General features: G+C 42.1%; 1 protein-coding gene across 2 annotated transcripts in view; it reads right to left on the bottom strand.

Annotated features, from left to right (window-relative positions):
• Nucleotides 1-18,424, bottom strand: part of LOC135377950 (low-density lipoprotein receptor class A domain-containing protein 4-like) — a 147,442-nt gene extending 129,018 nt beyond the window's left edge. The window contains exons 1-3 of one of the 2 annotated variants that reach the window (XM_064610733.1): nucleotides 18,260-18,424; nucleotides 18,069-18,101; nucleotides 6,915-6,947 (exon numbers count right to left, since the gene is read on the bottom strand). In XM_064610733.1, coding sequence (XP_064466803.1) covers nucleotides 6,915-6,947; nucleotides 18,069-18,101; nucleotides 18,260-18,284 — 91 coding nt within the window. In that variant the 5' untranslated portion in view covers nucleotides 18,285-18,424. The remainder of the gene's footprint in view (nucleotides 1-6,914; nucleotides 6,948-18,068; nucleotides 18,102-18,259) is intronic. The other variant, XM_064610734.1, reaches the window with a different exon arrangement.
• Between the last annotated feature and the right edge of the window lie 440 nt (nucleotides 18,425-18,864).

Raw genomic sequence — 18,864 nt, 5'->3', positions numbered from 1 at the left:
GGGGACCCCTGGCGAGGCTTTGTGTAACAAGGGTCCAGCACACTGTGTGCTGCTACTGCGTCCATCGTTGAGTCAGAGACAGTGCGCAAGCTACATTTCGTCGAGTGGGGACGACAACCATGAGGCTTTCCCCTTTCCTATCATACACATGCCCCCACATTGACCACTTGAGTCATTTGATGTCATTAGGAAAGGTGATTTTATAGCTTTTGGCGATAACTCCAGCCATGCACAGCGGAGAATAGCAATTAGCGTGTCAAGCAAAGCTGCAATATGCAAGAGCAAAGAGAGCTCATGCATGAAGATTCCGGATACCCAAGAGTAGGGAAGCCAGTGTTGTGACACTTGAGGATGCACAAAGTGCTAAAAACACACAGAAAGGATAGAATACCAACAGGCCCAGCACGGCATTTTAGGTAATGTTTCTCCGGCTAATGTCACATGTAGAAGTTTACAGGATTTGAACTATGTCCTCCGAAATAAACACAGGCTTTGTTGACCACTCATGACCAGGGATAGTAGGATTCCGTGGTCTCGGAAAAACAGAGATTTTTATTTTGGGCACAGAGAAATGCGGATTTCGATACTTCTCACGAAAAAACACAGGTTTACCATTGGTAAATGGTGCGTAAATAATCAGTAGTCACAAAACTCGTTCTGTGCTCCTGAGAGCCGTGATTTTGAGGCTGAACCGTGAGGCCAGGTATGGATAAAGGGTAACGACTTCGATATGCTGGAATGTATGCTACACTTCCCGAAAAAATGTCGGTAGAAATAGGCAGTCTCCAAACAGGTAGCTGGATACCCCAGCACCGAAACAGTATATCTGTTAGCCTTTTGGAAGGCCCTGGTGCAATGTACTCCCACTCTCCCAGATTGCGATACCGTTGCTGCAAGTCATCTGCTGACGTAGAGTGGAGCTTCAGCAAGCTGGGAAGTTTGTTCCAGCTTCAACGCCAGTGCCTAAAGCAGGAAAATGTCGCTGGGATGCTCCAGATATATTTAAATGCAGCTGCTTAATCTTTTTGTTGAATGCTTTGAGATACTGTGCCTCCAACATTTTTATGCTGCGTGCACGGTTGTAAGTTTGTTGAATGTACTGACGCTAGTAGCGGTATACACGAACTGAGCTAGAAAAATAAAGCGTATTTAATATTACAATCCTCTGTAACGATTCTGTGTTATGGTTTATGCGCAGATTTATGACCGTGCTGGATTGCAATATGTGGACTTGGGACAGACCGTAAGTTATGTGTATGTGCCTATCGTTGACACAGAAAAAAGGGATAATTTCCAAAGTTTTAGTGCTGAATTTTTTTTTTTAAATCTAGGATCCCTGCTGATGACTTATCTCCTCTAAAGTTTCATTTATCCTAATCCTGCGCTATACGGACATTTTTGCCGGGAATGGCAAGTTCCGGTTAAACAGGGGTTCAACTGTACTTTTCCAGCATTTAATGACATTAGAATTCTCATTTGAGGCATCTTTGTTTTGTGAGTGATCACAAAAGTGAATGAAGCATGAAATGCGATGTTCTGTGATTCTTCCGAGTGATGTAGGAAAGTTTCAAAGGCCCACACCGAAAGTCTAACCTCACTAACCATTACAAGTCACTGATACGTACCAGCCGAGACATATTTCACGCAAACTGAACAATTCCTTGTGGCGCTGTATGATTTTCAAAAATGTATAGAGGACCCCATAGAGCCTGAGGGGTATGGCACCCTTTTAAGGGCTCATCAAAGACCTCTCTCGCATGCTACAGGCCAGCTATGATAATTGGTTTTGCGCAGGAACGTGTGTTGTTCCTCATGCAACACGCAAGAGCCAAAAACAGAAATTTATGCAATATGTACATCTTACCTTATCTTTCACTGTTCCTCTAAGACAATTGAATTTTCCTAATTCTAGTAGTTAGAGTTGGTGCCCCCTACTGCAACACTTAGTTGTGCCACTGTTCGAGAATGCATGGTAGTGACATAGCAGAAAGGCCATACTAAGGATTGTGTAACGGTAAGCGCTACAAAAATATTATTGGGTTGCCCCTCTGGCTTCTTAATTAGGAGTGTAATAGTGCATGCATTACATCGTTCATGAGAATTGGAAAAATTAGTGTGCTGTGCCCAGGTCTGTGTAAATACTTGCTTATATCAATGGAAAGGATTAGGGCTCTCGAATTAACAAAATACGTTAGTGTAATTGATTCAGAATAAATTCTTTCTCACACACTACCAAAAATTTACATAGCTGTTAAAAGGATAATTATGTTGCGTTCCAAAATTTGAATGCAAAGTGCCTGAGCATGTATGTTCATGTGGACAGTGGTATTGATAGAAAAGGATTTGAGGTCAGTGTTAGCACACTGATTTTTACTTTTATTAAAAGCAGAGCTAATATGAGCGAAGAAAAAGTCTGTGCCTGTATATCCTGACAAATCTGCAATGTCTGGCTGAATATTGTGCCATGCCTTGTACAGTGCTGGACAAAAGTTTATGGAACACACTCCACCGCATTCCATCCTCAGAGTGACACGCTAGCAGCGAATTGGACTGTACGGGCTTACAGACATGTGCCTAGGTAACCCAGTCACCTGTTTGCAAGTACGTATGGTAATACGGACTGTACGCTTTCCATTCGCTGCTAGCGTGTCACTCCGAGGAAGGAATGCACCGGAGCGTGTTCCGTAAACTTTTGTCCAGCACTGTACCTGTTGCGGCTGTATAAAACTCTCTCAAGTAGAACAATTGTGCCTGCTTTGATTAAAAGTGTGACAGATTCTTATGATAAGCTTTAGGAAACTGTAATGCTGTTTCAAATATGAGACGTATCGTGAAGATGTTGAGGACAATTGTATGGAGGTTGTAACATTATTGGGGAGCGTGGTCAGCCAAAGCGACTATCACTCAAGATTGGGACGAGGGACTAGCGTGACATGATCAGGAACTGCGACACATGAACGATCATGAAGACTTTTAATACCAGTCACTTGGAGATGCAATCAAGAAGAAGCTCGGTATGGTGAAGATGTTACACAACTTGTAATAGTAGTGGTCAACAGACTGGGGGTGGCCTCGAATATATAGTAGGAAATCTTAGTGGTACCAGTACCAGTACCCAATGTGATACCAGTCCAATATTAGAAGCCATGTCGATGTCATGCACCCATCTTGGTGGTATTACACCTCTTTATGATCGTTCATGTGTCGCGGTTCCTGAGTGTGTCACGCCACTCTAGCTCTCATCCCAAGCTTCAGTGATAGTTCGCTTGGACAGATCACTTTACTCAATAACATAACAGAGGTAGAAAAGTTGTTTCCCAGCTTTAATTAAAAGTGGGTTTGATATAAAATACATAAATAATAGAAGTCTGAATAAGAATATATTGTATAAAAAAGTGTCCAAGCATATTTGTTAAAGACGACTTGGTGATATTGACGGAAAAGAAATAATGGTAGAATAATTAATTAATTGATTCTATCTGCACCAACCAGTACCAATTCTATACCGATCTGATACAATGGCACGTACATATATAGTTTGGGAGATATTTAAAGGAGCAATGAGGTGACAATTAACATCGCCTGAAATCCTGCCTCGTCTGTCAAGCTGTCTACCAGGAGCCACCATGCAAAATATTTTTGCTCTGCGGTACGTTATAGCTGTGCAATCGAATTTACAAAAAACAGCCAGAGAACGCAGTCGCGGAGGGCCGACACAATGCGCTCGTGATGTAGTGGAGACTCCATGCCTTGTTTGTTTTTCTTTTCTTCGAACTTCATGTGCTGCTTACACATGCTTGGGCTGTGTCCTTGTACGTCACTGGTCACGTGAGGGGAGTAGCACATGTCACTACGTCCTCTCATTCTCCGATGCGCTCCTTTCACGAGGAAAAATATTTTTCAAAGGTGTGCGGAACAGAGCCCTCGCGTTCGCTCTATAGGTCACCTACGCTCATCATTCTTTTGGAGGAACGCATTTTATTCGTTGGAGAACACTCTGCACCGAAAAATGAATGAAAAATTTTTTAGGGTCACCTCAGTGCTCCTTTAACCTGTACTGAAGATCTTGATAAAAACAATTAACACTCTCATAAGGACTAATTTCATTGGCACCTTTTAATTTTTTAATTGTGGCGGTAAGGAGGGCCTCGAAGATCTCCCTTCCCTTTATCGAAGAAAGGCTACAAAGGGACATCTTAGAGGTTTTCCTTATCACCAAATCAGGAACTGAAAGCTGTGTGAGCATGCTGTTTGTGCATCTTCTTTCAGAGGACATAAAATTTCTTGAGAAGTGATAATGTTATGTGGTGTACATACTGAAGCAAGCACACAGAAGGGTGATATTTAAGACAAGAGCACAGGTATTTAAACCTTTTGGGCATAGCAATAAAGCTCAGTTAAGAGTCAGCATTGTCCGTGTTTCATTATCATCATTTTCTTTTATGGAAATTTGCGCTGTAAATACATTGAGCTGTAGGCTGTTACTTTGTGTCCATCATCCTGCATAAGCATTTTTCTCTGAAGCTATCCCCATAAGCACAGAACACTAGAATTGCAGACTGAGCGAAGGACCTCCCCCCCTTCATGAGAGCAAACACCCTATTCTACATTTCATTTGTGGCAATGCTGATTCCTGAAACCCAACTAGAATTTCTGACTGTATTTTATGATGTTTAAAATTTCTGCATCCTGATAGTTAGAAAACTTCGATGTAGGATGGCGTTATCGTGATCCACGTGGGACAAACATTGGAAAGCGGTCGTTTATTAAACAAGGGAAAGAAAAGAGACACATGTTTTCGAGAACTAAAATGGCTACCAACCACTGTCTAAATGCAAGCATCCAATGGAGCTACAATGTAGGAATGAGACTGATATAAGCAAAGCTATATCATAGAGGGCTTTTATAGAGCTATGTACAGCTCCTGTCAACCTTAATAATAACACTGGAAAAAATTTGGTCTCATTTCCGAGCGCGATAACAGCCACCCTGGGGGCACTGGGGGAATGTTAAGTGAACGAAATCCTGGCGTTATACTAACAGAACAATTAAGATTTCCTCATGACCCCAAGGGTTGTTGTAATCGCGCTCGAAAACAAGAGTCAGCATTGTCCGTGTTTCATTATCATTTTCTTTTATGGAAATTTGCGCTGTAAATACATTGAGCTGTAGGCTGTTACTTTGTGTCCATCATCCTGCATAAGCATTTTTCTCTGAAGCTATCCCCATAAGCACAGAACACTAGAATTGCAGACTGAGCGAAGGACCTCCCCTCCTTCATGAGAGCAAACACCCTATTCTACATTTCATTTGTGGCAATGCTGATTCCTGAAACCCAACTAGAATTTCTGACTGTATTTTATGATGTTTAAAATTTCTGCATCCTGATAGTTAGAAAACTTCGATGTAGGATGGCGTTATCGTGATCCACGTGGGACAAACATTGGAAAGCGGTCGTTTATTAAACAAGGGAAAGAAAAGAGACACATGTTTTCGAGAACTAAAATGGCTACCAACCACTGTCTAAATGCAAGCATCCAATGGAGCTACAATGTAGGAATGAGACTGATATAAGCAAAGCTATATCATAGAGGGCTTTGATAGAGCTATGTACAGCTCCTGTCAACCTTAATAATAACACTGGAAAAAATTTGGTCTCATTTCCGAGCGCGATAACAGCCACCCTGGGGGCACTGGGGGAATGTTAAGTGAACGAAATCCTGGCGTTATACTAACAGAACAATTAAGATTTCCTCATGACCCCAAGGGTTGTTGTAATCGCGCTCGAAAACAAGAGTCAGCATTGTCCGTGTTTCATTATCATTTTCTTTTATGGAAATTTGCGCTGTAAATACATTGAGCTGTAGGCTGTTACTTTGTGTCCATCATCCTGCATAAGCATTTTTCTCTGAAGCTATCCCCATAAGCACAGAACACTAGAATTGCAGACTGAGCGAAGGACCTCCCCCCCTTCATGAGAGCAAACACCCTATTCTACATTTCATTTGTGGCAATGCTGATTCCTGAAACCCAACTAGAATTTCTGACTGTATTTTATGATGTTTAAAATTTCTGCATCCTGATAGTTAGAAAACTTCGATGTAGGATGGCGTTATCGTGATCCACCTGGGACAAACATTGGAAAGTGGTCGTTTATTAAACAAGGGAAAGAAAAGAGACACATGTTTTCGAGAACTAAAATGGCTACCAACCACTGTCTAAATGCAAGCATCCAATGGAGCTACAATGTAGGAATGAGACTGATATAAGCAAAGCTATATCATAGAGGGCTTTGATAGAGCTATGTACAGCTCCTGTCAACCTTAATAATAACACTGGAAAAAATTTGGTCTCATTTCCGAGCGCGATAACAGCCACCCTGGGGGCACTGGGGGAATGTTAAGTGAACGAAATCCTGGCGTTATACTAACAGAACAATTAAGATTTCCTCATGACCCCAAGGGTTGTTGTAATCGCGCTCAAAAACAAGACCATATTTTTCCAAGTGTCATTATTAAGGTTGACGGGAGCTGTACTATGCATCCATTTCTCAAAGCATGCTTGTCCATTTATAAATCTATGTTATTAAAACGTGAAAAATGCAGACTCAAACACAGACTCTATGCATGATGATAGCTAAAACCTGTTCTCTTTTTTCAAACGTACTCAGGGTTTTGTAGTAGTACTAGTAAAAGCTTTATAGTATAAAAGCTAGTATAAAAGCTTTGTAAAATGTAATTTGTCAAATTGTCACTCTATACAGCTGGGTCTGCTGAGTTACTGCGCAACAGCTAAGGTCATATACAGCCACTTTTTCATGGCTGAGGTTAGATGCTGCCACATACTGAACATTCGCAGTGTATGTAGCTACATCTAACGCTGCTCCCAGAAACTCGAACACAAAGATTTCTCACCATTTCCGCCCTGACGAAAAAGTGGATGCTTACCTGAAATGAGAGAAAGGCAGAGGCTTTAGCCCATATTACAACTATGCAGATAATGACAAAAGCGACGTACAGCAAATCATCAACCCTACATAACCCAAAACAGAGGCTTCCATTGCCATGCCACTAAAAGACACAGATTTACTTCTCTACCAACAAACCAACAAGAACAAAAAGAAAAGGAAAACGAACAGCACTCATTTTTCAACACAGTTCTTATAACATTATAACATAGCAGTTCAAAGGAGCACAGGCAAGTCTGGTTATAGTTCTAGGTGCTTATTCAAATGACGAAGCAGGAAAGGGGGGGGGGGGTCGTATCGAGCCCCCCCACACCACCACCTTGGAGGTCTGGCTACGCCACTGGATGCTTTCCATACTCCCCAGAATTGCACGTTTCTACTAATGGCTACTAACTACCTTGACAAGAACAGGCGTATGCCTACAGTAATATCCGCATTGCCTTTCTCAAATGTAGCTGCGGTGTATATTGAATATCACTGTCAAACATTGTTGTGGGTGTATATAAATGTAGTGTGACTGCACTTGATTGTGCAATGCATTGTGGTCCTAATAATATCCTGAGATGTTCTTACAAAGGTAGTCTTTGAGCAATCACATACACATACGGTAACCACCTATCAAGACAACAGATCCCTGAGGAAAAGACCTATTGGATGTGTCACAAAAAATGTGATTGATAAGTGCCAGATAAGCTGCCACCATCCCAACCAGTTCAACGAATTTCAAGTATAAAAAGTGGTTTCTTTTGTTACGTTGTTGGCTCATGAATGGTGCTACAGTAAGAGGCTATTTATATGGTAAAAGAGGGATCGGCCTTGGATTAGACTTAAGGTGAGTACAGTAATTTCATACTCTGGGTATCTGGACAAAAATCCTTGAGGGCCGTGAACCAAAGTGTTTATTGTTTGGAGCACCATGATGCTATAGAATTTGCAGGCCCTACCACAAAACTAAAGTGCACTGCCCAACACTCCAAGATGCAGTGTTGATACTCCCATCCAAACTGATCACAGAGATTTTTCAGACCAGATGCCCAGTTTTCTATGACAAAAATTTGAAATGCTACTTACACTAACGACCTAGCAACTCTTTCTCTCATAAATTTGCTGTGGTCTTTGTGACATCACTAATACATCTTCATCTCTGCCATCTCAAGTTCTGCTGCCTAGGCAAGTGACTTTATGTTGTGTTCTGGGCCTTACGTCATGACACAACTATGATCATGTATGCCACCACAGATGGTTTGTGCATCAATATTGCCTACCAGAAAGTTCCAAAGGGTGCATTTAAATCCCAGCATGCTACATACAGCATTTCAAGTCAGCAAGTGAACATGCTCACTAATGGCCTACAAAGGCTTGTGTCCTGATAAATGGTTGGGGGTGTTGAATCGTATTTAATCGTAAGCAATCATCTTTTTCTTGAGATTGTCATAAAATTGCCGGTGGAGTTCCCAAAGCGTTCAACATTCCTGTGGCATCCGTGGAGTACAGTGTAGGAGTTGCGCAGCATATATCTGAGAATCCACTGAAGCAGGTGGGTGAAAGAAGACTGAAAGTGCATCACTCATTTATATAGTTAGACTTAGTCAGCAAGGCCTGCCTCACCATGAAGATGAGGTGAGGTGAGGTGAGGTCAGGTTCATCTACACTCGTTTTCATGAGAGGCAGGCTCAGAATATCATGTGAAATGCCAGGGAAGAGATGTACATAGACATACGCAAGTACGCGTGAGAGCTTTAAACAGATAGTAGGCTATGCAGTGCCAGATTTACAGTGGTGGGGGCCCCGGGGCACTGTGCTGTGGGGGCTCCCTCGTGTATTCTATGTCTATTCAATCTGTTATTCGGGGTCGATATGCGTGGATGGAGGACATATTTTTACACATTTTATTAAGTTCCCATTTCAGGCATGCAAAACAGATTTCCCTTAGACAAGACCTTTACTGGTGGGGGCCCCTTTGTGGTGGGGGCCCCGGGCCAAGTGCCCCGTCTGCCCTCCCCTAAATCAGGCACTGAGGCTATGCCAATGTGAAAGAATGACTGAAAAGTCTATGCTGCACTCTAATCAAAGAGCAAGGCCACATTTGCATGCTCTGGATCAAAAGACACATCCCACAGTAAGCTCACAGGCATGGTGAAAAAGAACATGGAAAGAAAGGCTTTTCTCTTTTTTTATCGATTTCTATTGGGGTAGCTAAGAGCACTTGTCCTGTAAACACAATTTTGGAATGTTGTCACTGTCCCAGTAGTTATCAAATAAGTGACAGCCAGTATCAGCCTCTAACAGTGCATAGCAGCTATTGGCAATAGCTGTGAGTGCACATGTCACAAAGAACACTATAATGACGTGTCACCTTTAATTCTCTTGCAGTTTGTTCACGATGATGGTCGTTCAAACATGGTTCCCATTTAATTTTGGAACAAAGGTTCGAGGGTCTTTCGAGGACCTTTTAAGGCTCAGCAGTCATTTTGCCTGGGCTGTAAAACACTGTTTATGACCAGGGCTTCAATATTTCACAAAACTATTTATAAGCTACAGGTATCACATGAGAGAATACATGGGGACTGCATAATAGTGATCCGTTCACGAACAGAATTGATGTTAAAGATCATAGGATAGAAAGGAAGGTTAATGAATACAATGGAGACCGCAGTTCATTTCCCATACTTTTGGTTTCCGCTGCTGATTCCTATTCATTGCTGCTGATTCCTAATTCTTGTGGTTTCGGAACTATAGTTCTGACTCCAGATAAGCTGAATTTGCACTAGCAGCTCCATGAGAATAAGAAAAAGATGCAAAACCGAGGGTTTTCAAGAACTGTGAAAAAGTTCAGAGTTTTCCTGACCTTGAAAGCAATATTTTCAAATTGCAGGGTATTTGAGGGTTTCAAGAACCAGTGGGAACTAAGTCAAAGATTTGAGCACCCATGCTTTATTCAACAGTTTGCCAAACAACTTCACTTCAGCCTCTGCCACCACAGTACACACAATGTAGCAGTAATGGGTTATTTTAGAGACAGCTCAAACCTGATTGTACGTATATCAGATTTCTTTAAGCAAATCACGAGGTAAGCATAGCCAGGAAGCTTTTTTTTCGTAGTTTTACACCACAGGAATGCAACTAGTCTAGAAATTAGCCAATGCACTCACTAATATACCAGACCACTTCATGGCTCGATTAGCATAGGAATAGTCTCTGTGTTTTGAAGCTACTGGGGTGGATGAAGAAAACAGTTATAGAACACCCTACGTTTCAATACAACCCTGATGATCACGAAGCAGCAGCAAGAAGGCAACCCCTGTCGCCTACAGGAAGCACCTGGTAACAGTCACTATCATATTGTTCACCATACAACACATCAATCGTAGTCTTTTTTGAACAGAGTATCTCCCCACAGCAATGTGCTCGCAAATCAGTTGCGTCAGACTGTTTAAATAAAGACACTACAAATTATTACCATCACGAAGTGTGTATAAAGGGAGCGCACTGTGGACATGTGCCATGCATTCCTGCGTAAGCAGAAGAGCAGACACCTTCCCACTTCTATTCTTTCTCGGGTCACTTGTATTGTACTCAGCTGTACTCAAACTAAGAAAAATTTGCAAGCAAAAATTATGTGCTGTTGTCGCACAAAAATGAAGCTTATTTGCCAAGTGCCATTAAGAATTTGCTGGCGCAACCTGGAGAAACACATATAAATACTTGGGTGTCATTTTTTGCAAACTGTCTTTCGTTCCTGACATTAGGCACGTTAAAAAAAAGTGTGTAAAGCTGTCAAACATTCTGACAGTACTGTCACACAAATCGTGGGACTAACATGCTGCATGTTTACAAGTTGGTGTGTTTAATAATGGACTATGGAAACCTTGTATTGGTTAGGCGCGGCCTGAAAGTACACTAACGTTGAGGTAACTGCCACAGGGCTTTCAGAATATGGCATGTTGAAAGCCATCACAATGAGTAAAAAATTGTCCTGAAAAGGGTGCAGAGGCCATGAGTATGAGAAGCACACTTAAAAGTGTTGTAAGAACCACTCAATGGCCAAGACATGAGCTTGGAGCAACTGTTACTGGCAAAGTCATTGGTATTTCTTCACTTCCAGCATGTATAAAAAAAAAAAAAAACAAAGAACAAGTTTATATGTAGCATTTAATGGATTTCACACACCACTCTGACAAGCAGCTTTAGGTGCTCCTGCCTTACACTTCTTAGAATGTAACTTGGGATTGACAAGGGAAGGTACAAGGACACTCTCACCAAATGTTACTCAACAGGGGATCTCAGGAATTCATTAAGAATTTCAGAAATCACCATGTGCATATGTACAGATGTCACAATATATAGCAACTGTGGTATACAATACTCCTCCCTAATTCATGATCCAAACGTCTGGATAACAAATTTCTGGATAAACACGCATTACATGAACAGTATACGTGGAGTGCTCTGAAAGTAGATCAGTTTGCATATTCAATTATAATGTTACCGTGCATATCAGTAATGCGTGTCAGGTGCCTGCTCCATCTGACATGAGTGACCGTCAGCATCACCACTCCGTTAAAAAACAGTAAAGCCCTGGCGTCGTGGTCCCTTGCTGACCCTTAGGACTAGATACGTGGCGCTTGTGCGAAACGTCGTCCGTGTTGTCATCTCCTTCCCGCATTTGAGCAATTACGGTTTCGTCCGATCTTGTCCAGCTGAGTATATCCTAAGGATCTGCACCCACAGCAGCATCTTCAGCATGTAGTGTTTATGCTGTATTTAGTAGGGCCATTACGAAGTGCTTGTTTGGTGACACATCACAACAGAATGACTTTCCTACATCAATTCTTGGATGTTTCAACTATGGCACACCCTTTGCTCCTGTGGAACCCAGTCAGAGATGGCCATAGCTCAGGCTAATGGGCTGACGAGAGCCAGCTGTGGTCAAGATAATGAGTTAACATCTGGAATGAGAAAATACTCCAAAATCCTGGAGAATATGTACTGTAAAAAACTGTTTACTCCGGGCTTGACGCAACAAGTTAAAACAATAAAACGTAGACGTTTCACCACCTATACAGGCTCATTGTGTACTGAGAATGCCGCCTGTATAGGTGGTGAAACGTCTACGTTTTATTGCGTCAAGCCGGAGTAAAACAGTTTTTACAACATCTGGAATGTTCCTGATGCTCTACGTCCAGATACACATAGCGAATTTTGGATAACTGAGTTCTGTTGTAACGGAAATAAAACTGTTCAGTCATGTTTTCAACAGATACCAAATTTTCCAGTTAACCGAGTCCCGGACAAGAGGGAGATATATATGAAGGTACATGAAACACCACAGTAGCTTCAACACTGAATTAAAAGCATTTGCATTAACTGCAGATATGTATTTCTGCATTAGTGCTGCACAGTAAACATGACTGCTAGTTTTTAGAGGTTTTGTGTTATCGCCTCTGCAAGCTCCTATCCCACATCTGAAGTGTCTGCATTCTGTAACGTCTACAGTCTAGAAGAGAGTTCGGAAATGGATATTGACTAAATGCATTGCATCAGAGTTAATATTGCATTTCAATGTTGATTAGTGTGTATATTTCTGCTAGGGGATGAGGAAAGGCAGATCGCAAGCATCTGCATGAGGTCGAGCTAGGTTCTTAAACACAGGACACAGGGTGATCAGAGACTCCCTCACCACCGAGTCATCCTGGAATCCCACCCTTATGTGAGGAGCTACCACAAGTCCTTCAGACAGAGAATAATGGCGACCCCCTCACCCAGAGTTGCATGGAAGTCTGACCTCCGTTCCCCACCTTTCTGGCTAGCATTACAGACATTGCAAGAGTACTGAGAAGCACACTCTGTGGAACACTGACTGAGCCTGTCACAAATGATGCCCTTTATTCTCTTGCAGGTACATACGCCTTGACCATAGACTGCACACTTTAAGTTAACCACAATAAATGTAAGCTTCATTAGATACTCTGCAAATACATACTGGTTGAAGGAACACTGTGAATCATAGAAAGTTGAACTTTTTTTTTTTTTGATAGTTTTTATCCATTATGACCGTCCTCTGCCTTCTCACAATTAGACAACAAATTATCAGCAAAATAGGTGCTCATGAAGGACTTTTTAATATCCTGCTTCATACCACTAGGGCTTGCTGTCAGTAAATATAATGCAAACAGTCATTATTTGTCACATTTATTTCTTTATTGCAATATTTATGCTTCTCAGGATTAAGTATCCCTGCACTCCAAGGGTGAACCAAAGGTACCTAATTACAGGTGAGAAAATAAATTTAAAAAGCAGTGCATACCAAAGATTAATGAATATCACTAAAATCTCAAGTGATTCAAAGTTAAAACTAGGGCTGGTTGGCATCAGAAATTTTCTCGAAGGGCAAAGCAGATAAAGTAGGAGTTCATGCCTTCTGGAATCATTTGTCAGGGGAGAGGGTTTCTGGGGGTTATATAGCCGATCCGTAATAAAGTTTGCCTTGGCTGAAGTTCAGTGCATGTTTCTTCTGAGTCCTGTCCAGTGTTTAACGTTGTTATCCAGCACTGGGGGATTTTATTCTTGATCTCAAGTGATTTCTGTGATCCATGCAATCCACGAAACTTATGCAGGCATTACAATTGTGCTGGTAGGTCTGACACCTCACAGATATTGTATGGGAGTTGGCCACACAGGCCAATCCAAAGTTCAGAATCATTCTGTCTAAATCAACGTCTGATCCCTTCAGCCCAAAGAGTATCCTTCCCCACCATCCGTTGTCTGGAAATAATGATCAATGCCCTATTCTAGACATAGGATGCTGTAATTAAATGCCAAGGTGAAGAGCATCTGCTGAGGTAGTGCTGCAGTTTCCACCCCTGTCTGATGCACCACTTTCAATTACCTATACTCACCCAAACTGCGGTTATGACACAGGTCTGAGCAGTGCCCAAAAGTCTGACACTCACCAGAAGCTTGTCCAACTACAACCAAGAACTGTTAAAACTTATCTCGGGCTTTTAGGATCCCTAACCCACCCCGAAACAGTCTATGCCTCTATGAGACAGGATTTAAATACTGTAATGAGCTTGTCATACTAGCCTTCTGTTCCATCACAGTCACCCCTTTTTCAGGCGGACCCCATTCCTGAAAAGGATGATAACAAAATAAAAGTGAGGGCAAACTTCAGAAACAGCAGAAAAGCCGATGGACCTCTACTCATGCTTCCAACAGCAAACTATTAAACACTTCTATAACAATGACAACATCAGGCCATTCACAGGGTGACAGAGGTGTTTTTGTAGTCTGGAGCAATTCCTCCCCTACACCAAAGTTCCCTCATACTCAAGACGTTCGAGTGCGAAGACATGACACAGACAAAGGAGACAATTGTCCAGAGTTGTCCAGGAGCATGTGAGTAAATGAGGCTGCACGGCCCAATTAAAGGAATGTACAGGTCAACTAGCGTGATATGCAGAGATATTGTGGAAGCAGTGCTTATCCGACAGGCAGGAAGCTCGGAATCGGTTGCATTATATTAGATAAAGAATTCCGCCTGGTGAAAGAGGCTATCCGATGAAGGCCACATGCGTGTTGGCCTGTTTATGTGGCAAGTAGTGTCATACACTTGTAAGGGGAGATGGGGGAGGAGAGAAGAGAGTTCGGGCATTTAACCACGAGTGCAATGGCAATAAAATTCATTGTTAGTAGCGAGTGCTTGTGATTGTCTTCTTTCTCCATGTCGTGCCTACACACACAGATGTCTTCAAATATGTTTCACCAACAAGCTAAACATTTCGCTTTGCTCCCATCAATGGCTCCCACAGACTAACTGGCCACACAGACACAACTGCAGCTCTACAACAGCAGAACTCTTCCCTGCAAAATCTACTGTTTCTCTGCATAATTTTACTGCACAAGGGTATGAACCTTCCATGCATATTGGAGTGAAGCTTGTCACCTGCATGTCACATAGCCACCTTTATTCCTAGAGTTTTAAGATATGTACTAAAAGAAATTATTGTAGATGTAACCGAGATACAAGCACACTGTTAAGCTACAATGCTGGTTTGATATACGAGAATACTATTCAAACAATCATTTCATTTTTGCTTGCAATACATATTTGAGTGGAGCGCACGTTCCACCAGTTTTCTTCCCTCAGCGAATAAAGCACGAAACAGTACTGCTTGGCTCCACTTAGTACACCACTTTTCCAGTTAGGTTATGATAGAGGGCAGCCTTAGGACCTGTACTTCCAGACATTTGCACACTTTCTGCAGCTTAAATTCTCTCGTTTGTTTCGTTATTCTCGAAAATGATGCAGCAAAACGGTATTGGTTGCTGTGTGCTTGGAAACTTTTTTAGCATGTTATTAACTTGTTATTTTGTTTTCTGAGCTGCTATTCCCTAGTCTCAGTAATTAACTTTCCTAGAACCCACAGAATGAGGACAAATACAGCACACAAAACTGCACATCCACTACCTGATGTTAGCATTCATATACTTTTCTATTCTGTGCTTGTAGTGAGAAGTGAATCAGCTTACACACAGTGTACAAGGTAGAAGCAGAGGGATGCCGAGAGTTCAATCACAAGGAGGTGAAGCAAACAGTAATGTGTCTTGACCTGATTTCATTAGCAACTGTGCTGGCATTCACCTTAAAAAGCTTCCACAAAGCCCTGGGGAATGTCACAGGCAGCACAGTAAGTCCTAGCATCAAGACACACCACCCATTGTTAGCATAGAGTGTCAGAAATTACTCGCCTGAACTTGCCACAAATGGAATAACACACACTGTTTTTGAGACCGTTGGGTCTCAAGTGTTCTCATGGACGGAATGTACTGCAATTATTGTGGTGTGGGCAGAGTCATTGATGCAGGCTGCCTGATTTAGTCCAGGCTTACAGTTCACAAAATATAAGAGAAGCTACAGAAATCCACATGCTCAACAATGATTTGAAGCATTTTCAGTTCTTATAGCCCCAAAATATTAGTCTCTGCCACTACATAACACATCCTTTAGATTCAATAGGTTCTGCCAAATACAGACTAGTTAGCACCATCGTCTTTGTTGTACTTACGCTTATTGTAAATTTTTCGAAATGAAAAATTTCTCAAAATTCCAAAACAATGCTGCACATATTGACCACTACCCTACTCTTTACAGCCAGGCTCTGACTGATGAACCACACAAAATTATACATACGTACAATTTGACGAATGACATGGCTAGTATTTATAACATATTTGCACACCACTGACAGAATAAAGTGTCATTTTGGTCTCAATTGCATGCTTCCTTGCATAACTAAAATCGAGTACTCATTATAGGAAGTATATGTGTCCCAAACTGATAATGTAACTGGCAGGAAGCGCTGAATTATCTTAGGAAAGCAGTGTGTATATAAACTTAACAAGTTACTACTACAACTGTCTCTTTCTTTAACTTTGTGTCAGGGCACCAAAGAAAGTCTCCCAATTTGTGGACATCAAATAGAATATAGAATTCAATGGCTGAAAAATGCAATTTACCACAGATATTTCTTCCATAAGGGGAACAATATACATTACAGGATTTCAGAGAAGCACGCTGGAAACTCTGCATAACAAATGACACCATGAGGGATAGACATCACAGGTACTTAGCAACCATACGTTTGCTCAAACAATGTTAAAGTTGTTTTCACTTGACTTAACTTGCTCATAAATTGCATTACCACATTGACAGAAATACAAGAACAATAGTACTGAATGGCTATTCAGCATGAGCAGCTAAGAGAAAGGACCTTGGATCCATACCAATCAATAACAGTATAAGTTTATCACAGAGCAACACATTGTGCACTACGTTTCACACCAGCTTTCAGCTGCAAAACATACAAAACTACAAATATACCCTTTAGGTGATATTCAAATTTCCTTATGTTTGGCGTATAAATTAAATTGAAAAAAAAAAAAAAAAAAACGGATGAGAAAATTGCCTGCATTATTTATCAACAAGGCAAAATGAAAGGGCAAACAGCAAAACAGACTTCAACTGCTGCATGTGCAATGATATTATGAATTATTTGATTATGCCTGCTATGAAAAGAATAATCTGAGGGGCATGTAACAGTCTTAAAAACACTTGAGCTTTAGCATGAGTAAAAACGTATCCACACACAGTACTGGTCACTGTGAGCAAGGATGTTTTCGTGATAGTTATAAATGGCTAGTTTTGCAGTGCTATCTCAAGTTAACTGACCTTTTGCAAGGCAGTCTCTCTTCCCGTGTAACTCCTAGGTGTTGTGCAGGGTTGTGTAGGTTATGTAACACCAAATTGCAACTCACCCTCTTCGAATTTCTAGTACATCCTACACATCTTGGGTCATGCACATTAGCCGCGCGTTCTACTGGACTTCGCAAGGGACGTCAAATACGGTGTGCTGAGCTTTCGGCGCACGTTAAAGAACGCTCAGGTGGGCAAAATTAATCCAGAGACCAACCACTGTGGCGTCGCTCATGATCATAGTTGCCTCGCGACTTAAATTCACGAATTATCATTATCTTACTGGGCAGAGGCGATTTAGTTGCAAATGATGAGGCCAAATTACGCGCCATGTCACAGTGAAGGCAATTTTTGAACGAACGCAAAACCGTCATGTCTGCACGTCAGCCAGCACACATCAACTACCATCAGAAAATATGTACAAAACGCTGTCCCGAAGACAGTGGGAAGCATTTGTCAGGTCGGCCCGGTGGGTCGGCCAACCATTCCCACCATCCACTAGCAGGTGACAATCTCACAGAGATCTGCTGGCACTAATTTTAGACGCGGGAATATGAATACATCAGGCTGCGCACCAAGAGCATACAGCTCGAGACGGCATGCAGCACATGTCGCCGAAATTTTATCGAGAATGACTTAGGGTTACAAGTGCGATCCGATTGCGAATGACAGAGGTTATTAATCCACTAGGTTTAGTTCGCAACCGACAGGGCATGCTTCACGTGGTAACAATAGTACGTAAAGCAGAATTTGCAACGAAGTACATAGTGCGATCGCGACCTTTCTGCACCAGACGACGTGTGGCGGCCGAAAGATCACGGAGGAGGAGCGAATGCACGCACTTACCGTTTGCGAGCGCTGTCTCATACAGGAGTAAGACTGAAACACAGAACGGAATTGTCATTACATGACACCATCAACTTCTTCGAAAATTTTGAGATCGCAGTGGACTGTTAGTCGCCGGAAGTCCAAACCTGAAGTTCAGACGACATGAGCAGTAACAAAAACTACTAGGAGGAGCTTTCAAATTCACTCACCTATCAAACCAAAGCAAAAGAGCATCTCGAGCAAAACTTGAAGTCCGCCAAACGCCTGGTCGGGCGCTCGAGAACGCGGAATTCCGTCGCACACTCATATACGCTTCTAATTTTTGACCAGCATAACCAACTACATTGCTCCCACCGCCATATTTCCATAGTGCGCGAACGGGCTGCGCAGACGGGCTGTCTGATTCCGATCTCTGCAGTCCTTATACTCCACACTACGAGAAGAGAGATATAGGTTTATTCGCTTCATTTTCAGGCACACAATAGTGGATATTTGGATAGAAGCTTGTGTGAGAGCAAAACCGATTGTGTTATACGATCGTGAGTTGAAGTCGTATCTCATTAGAAAGCTACAAACTCACGACTGTGACTTAAAGCAGCATAACAAAACACACGCTCGTCATACGCGGGCGATATACGGATAAGACTATGAGCACTTTTGCTGCTCTCCGTCTAGACAGCATTACGGAGGTGGTCTGTTGTGGCGGAGCGCGCGAATAGTTTTGTCTGAGTGGTGGTGGGAGCAACTTGGCGGTGCAGACATGAGTAAGCGCTCCGATAAAGGGGGCTATGTTAGCTCCGCTCTGTAAACGCAC

This window comes from Ornithodoros turicata, chromosome 1 (genome assembly GCF_037126465.1).
Source record: "Ornithodoros turicata isolate Travis chromosome 1, ASM3712646v1, whole genome shotgun sequence".
Lineage (NCBI taxonomy): Eukaryota > Metazoa > Arthropoda > Arachnida > Ixodida > Argasidae > Ornithodoros > Ornithodoros turicata.
This window is presented reverse-complemented; position numbering and strand designations above follow the sequence as displayed.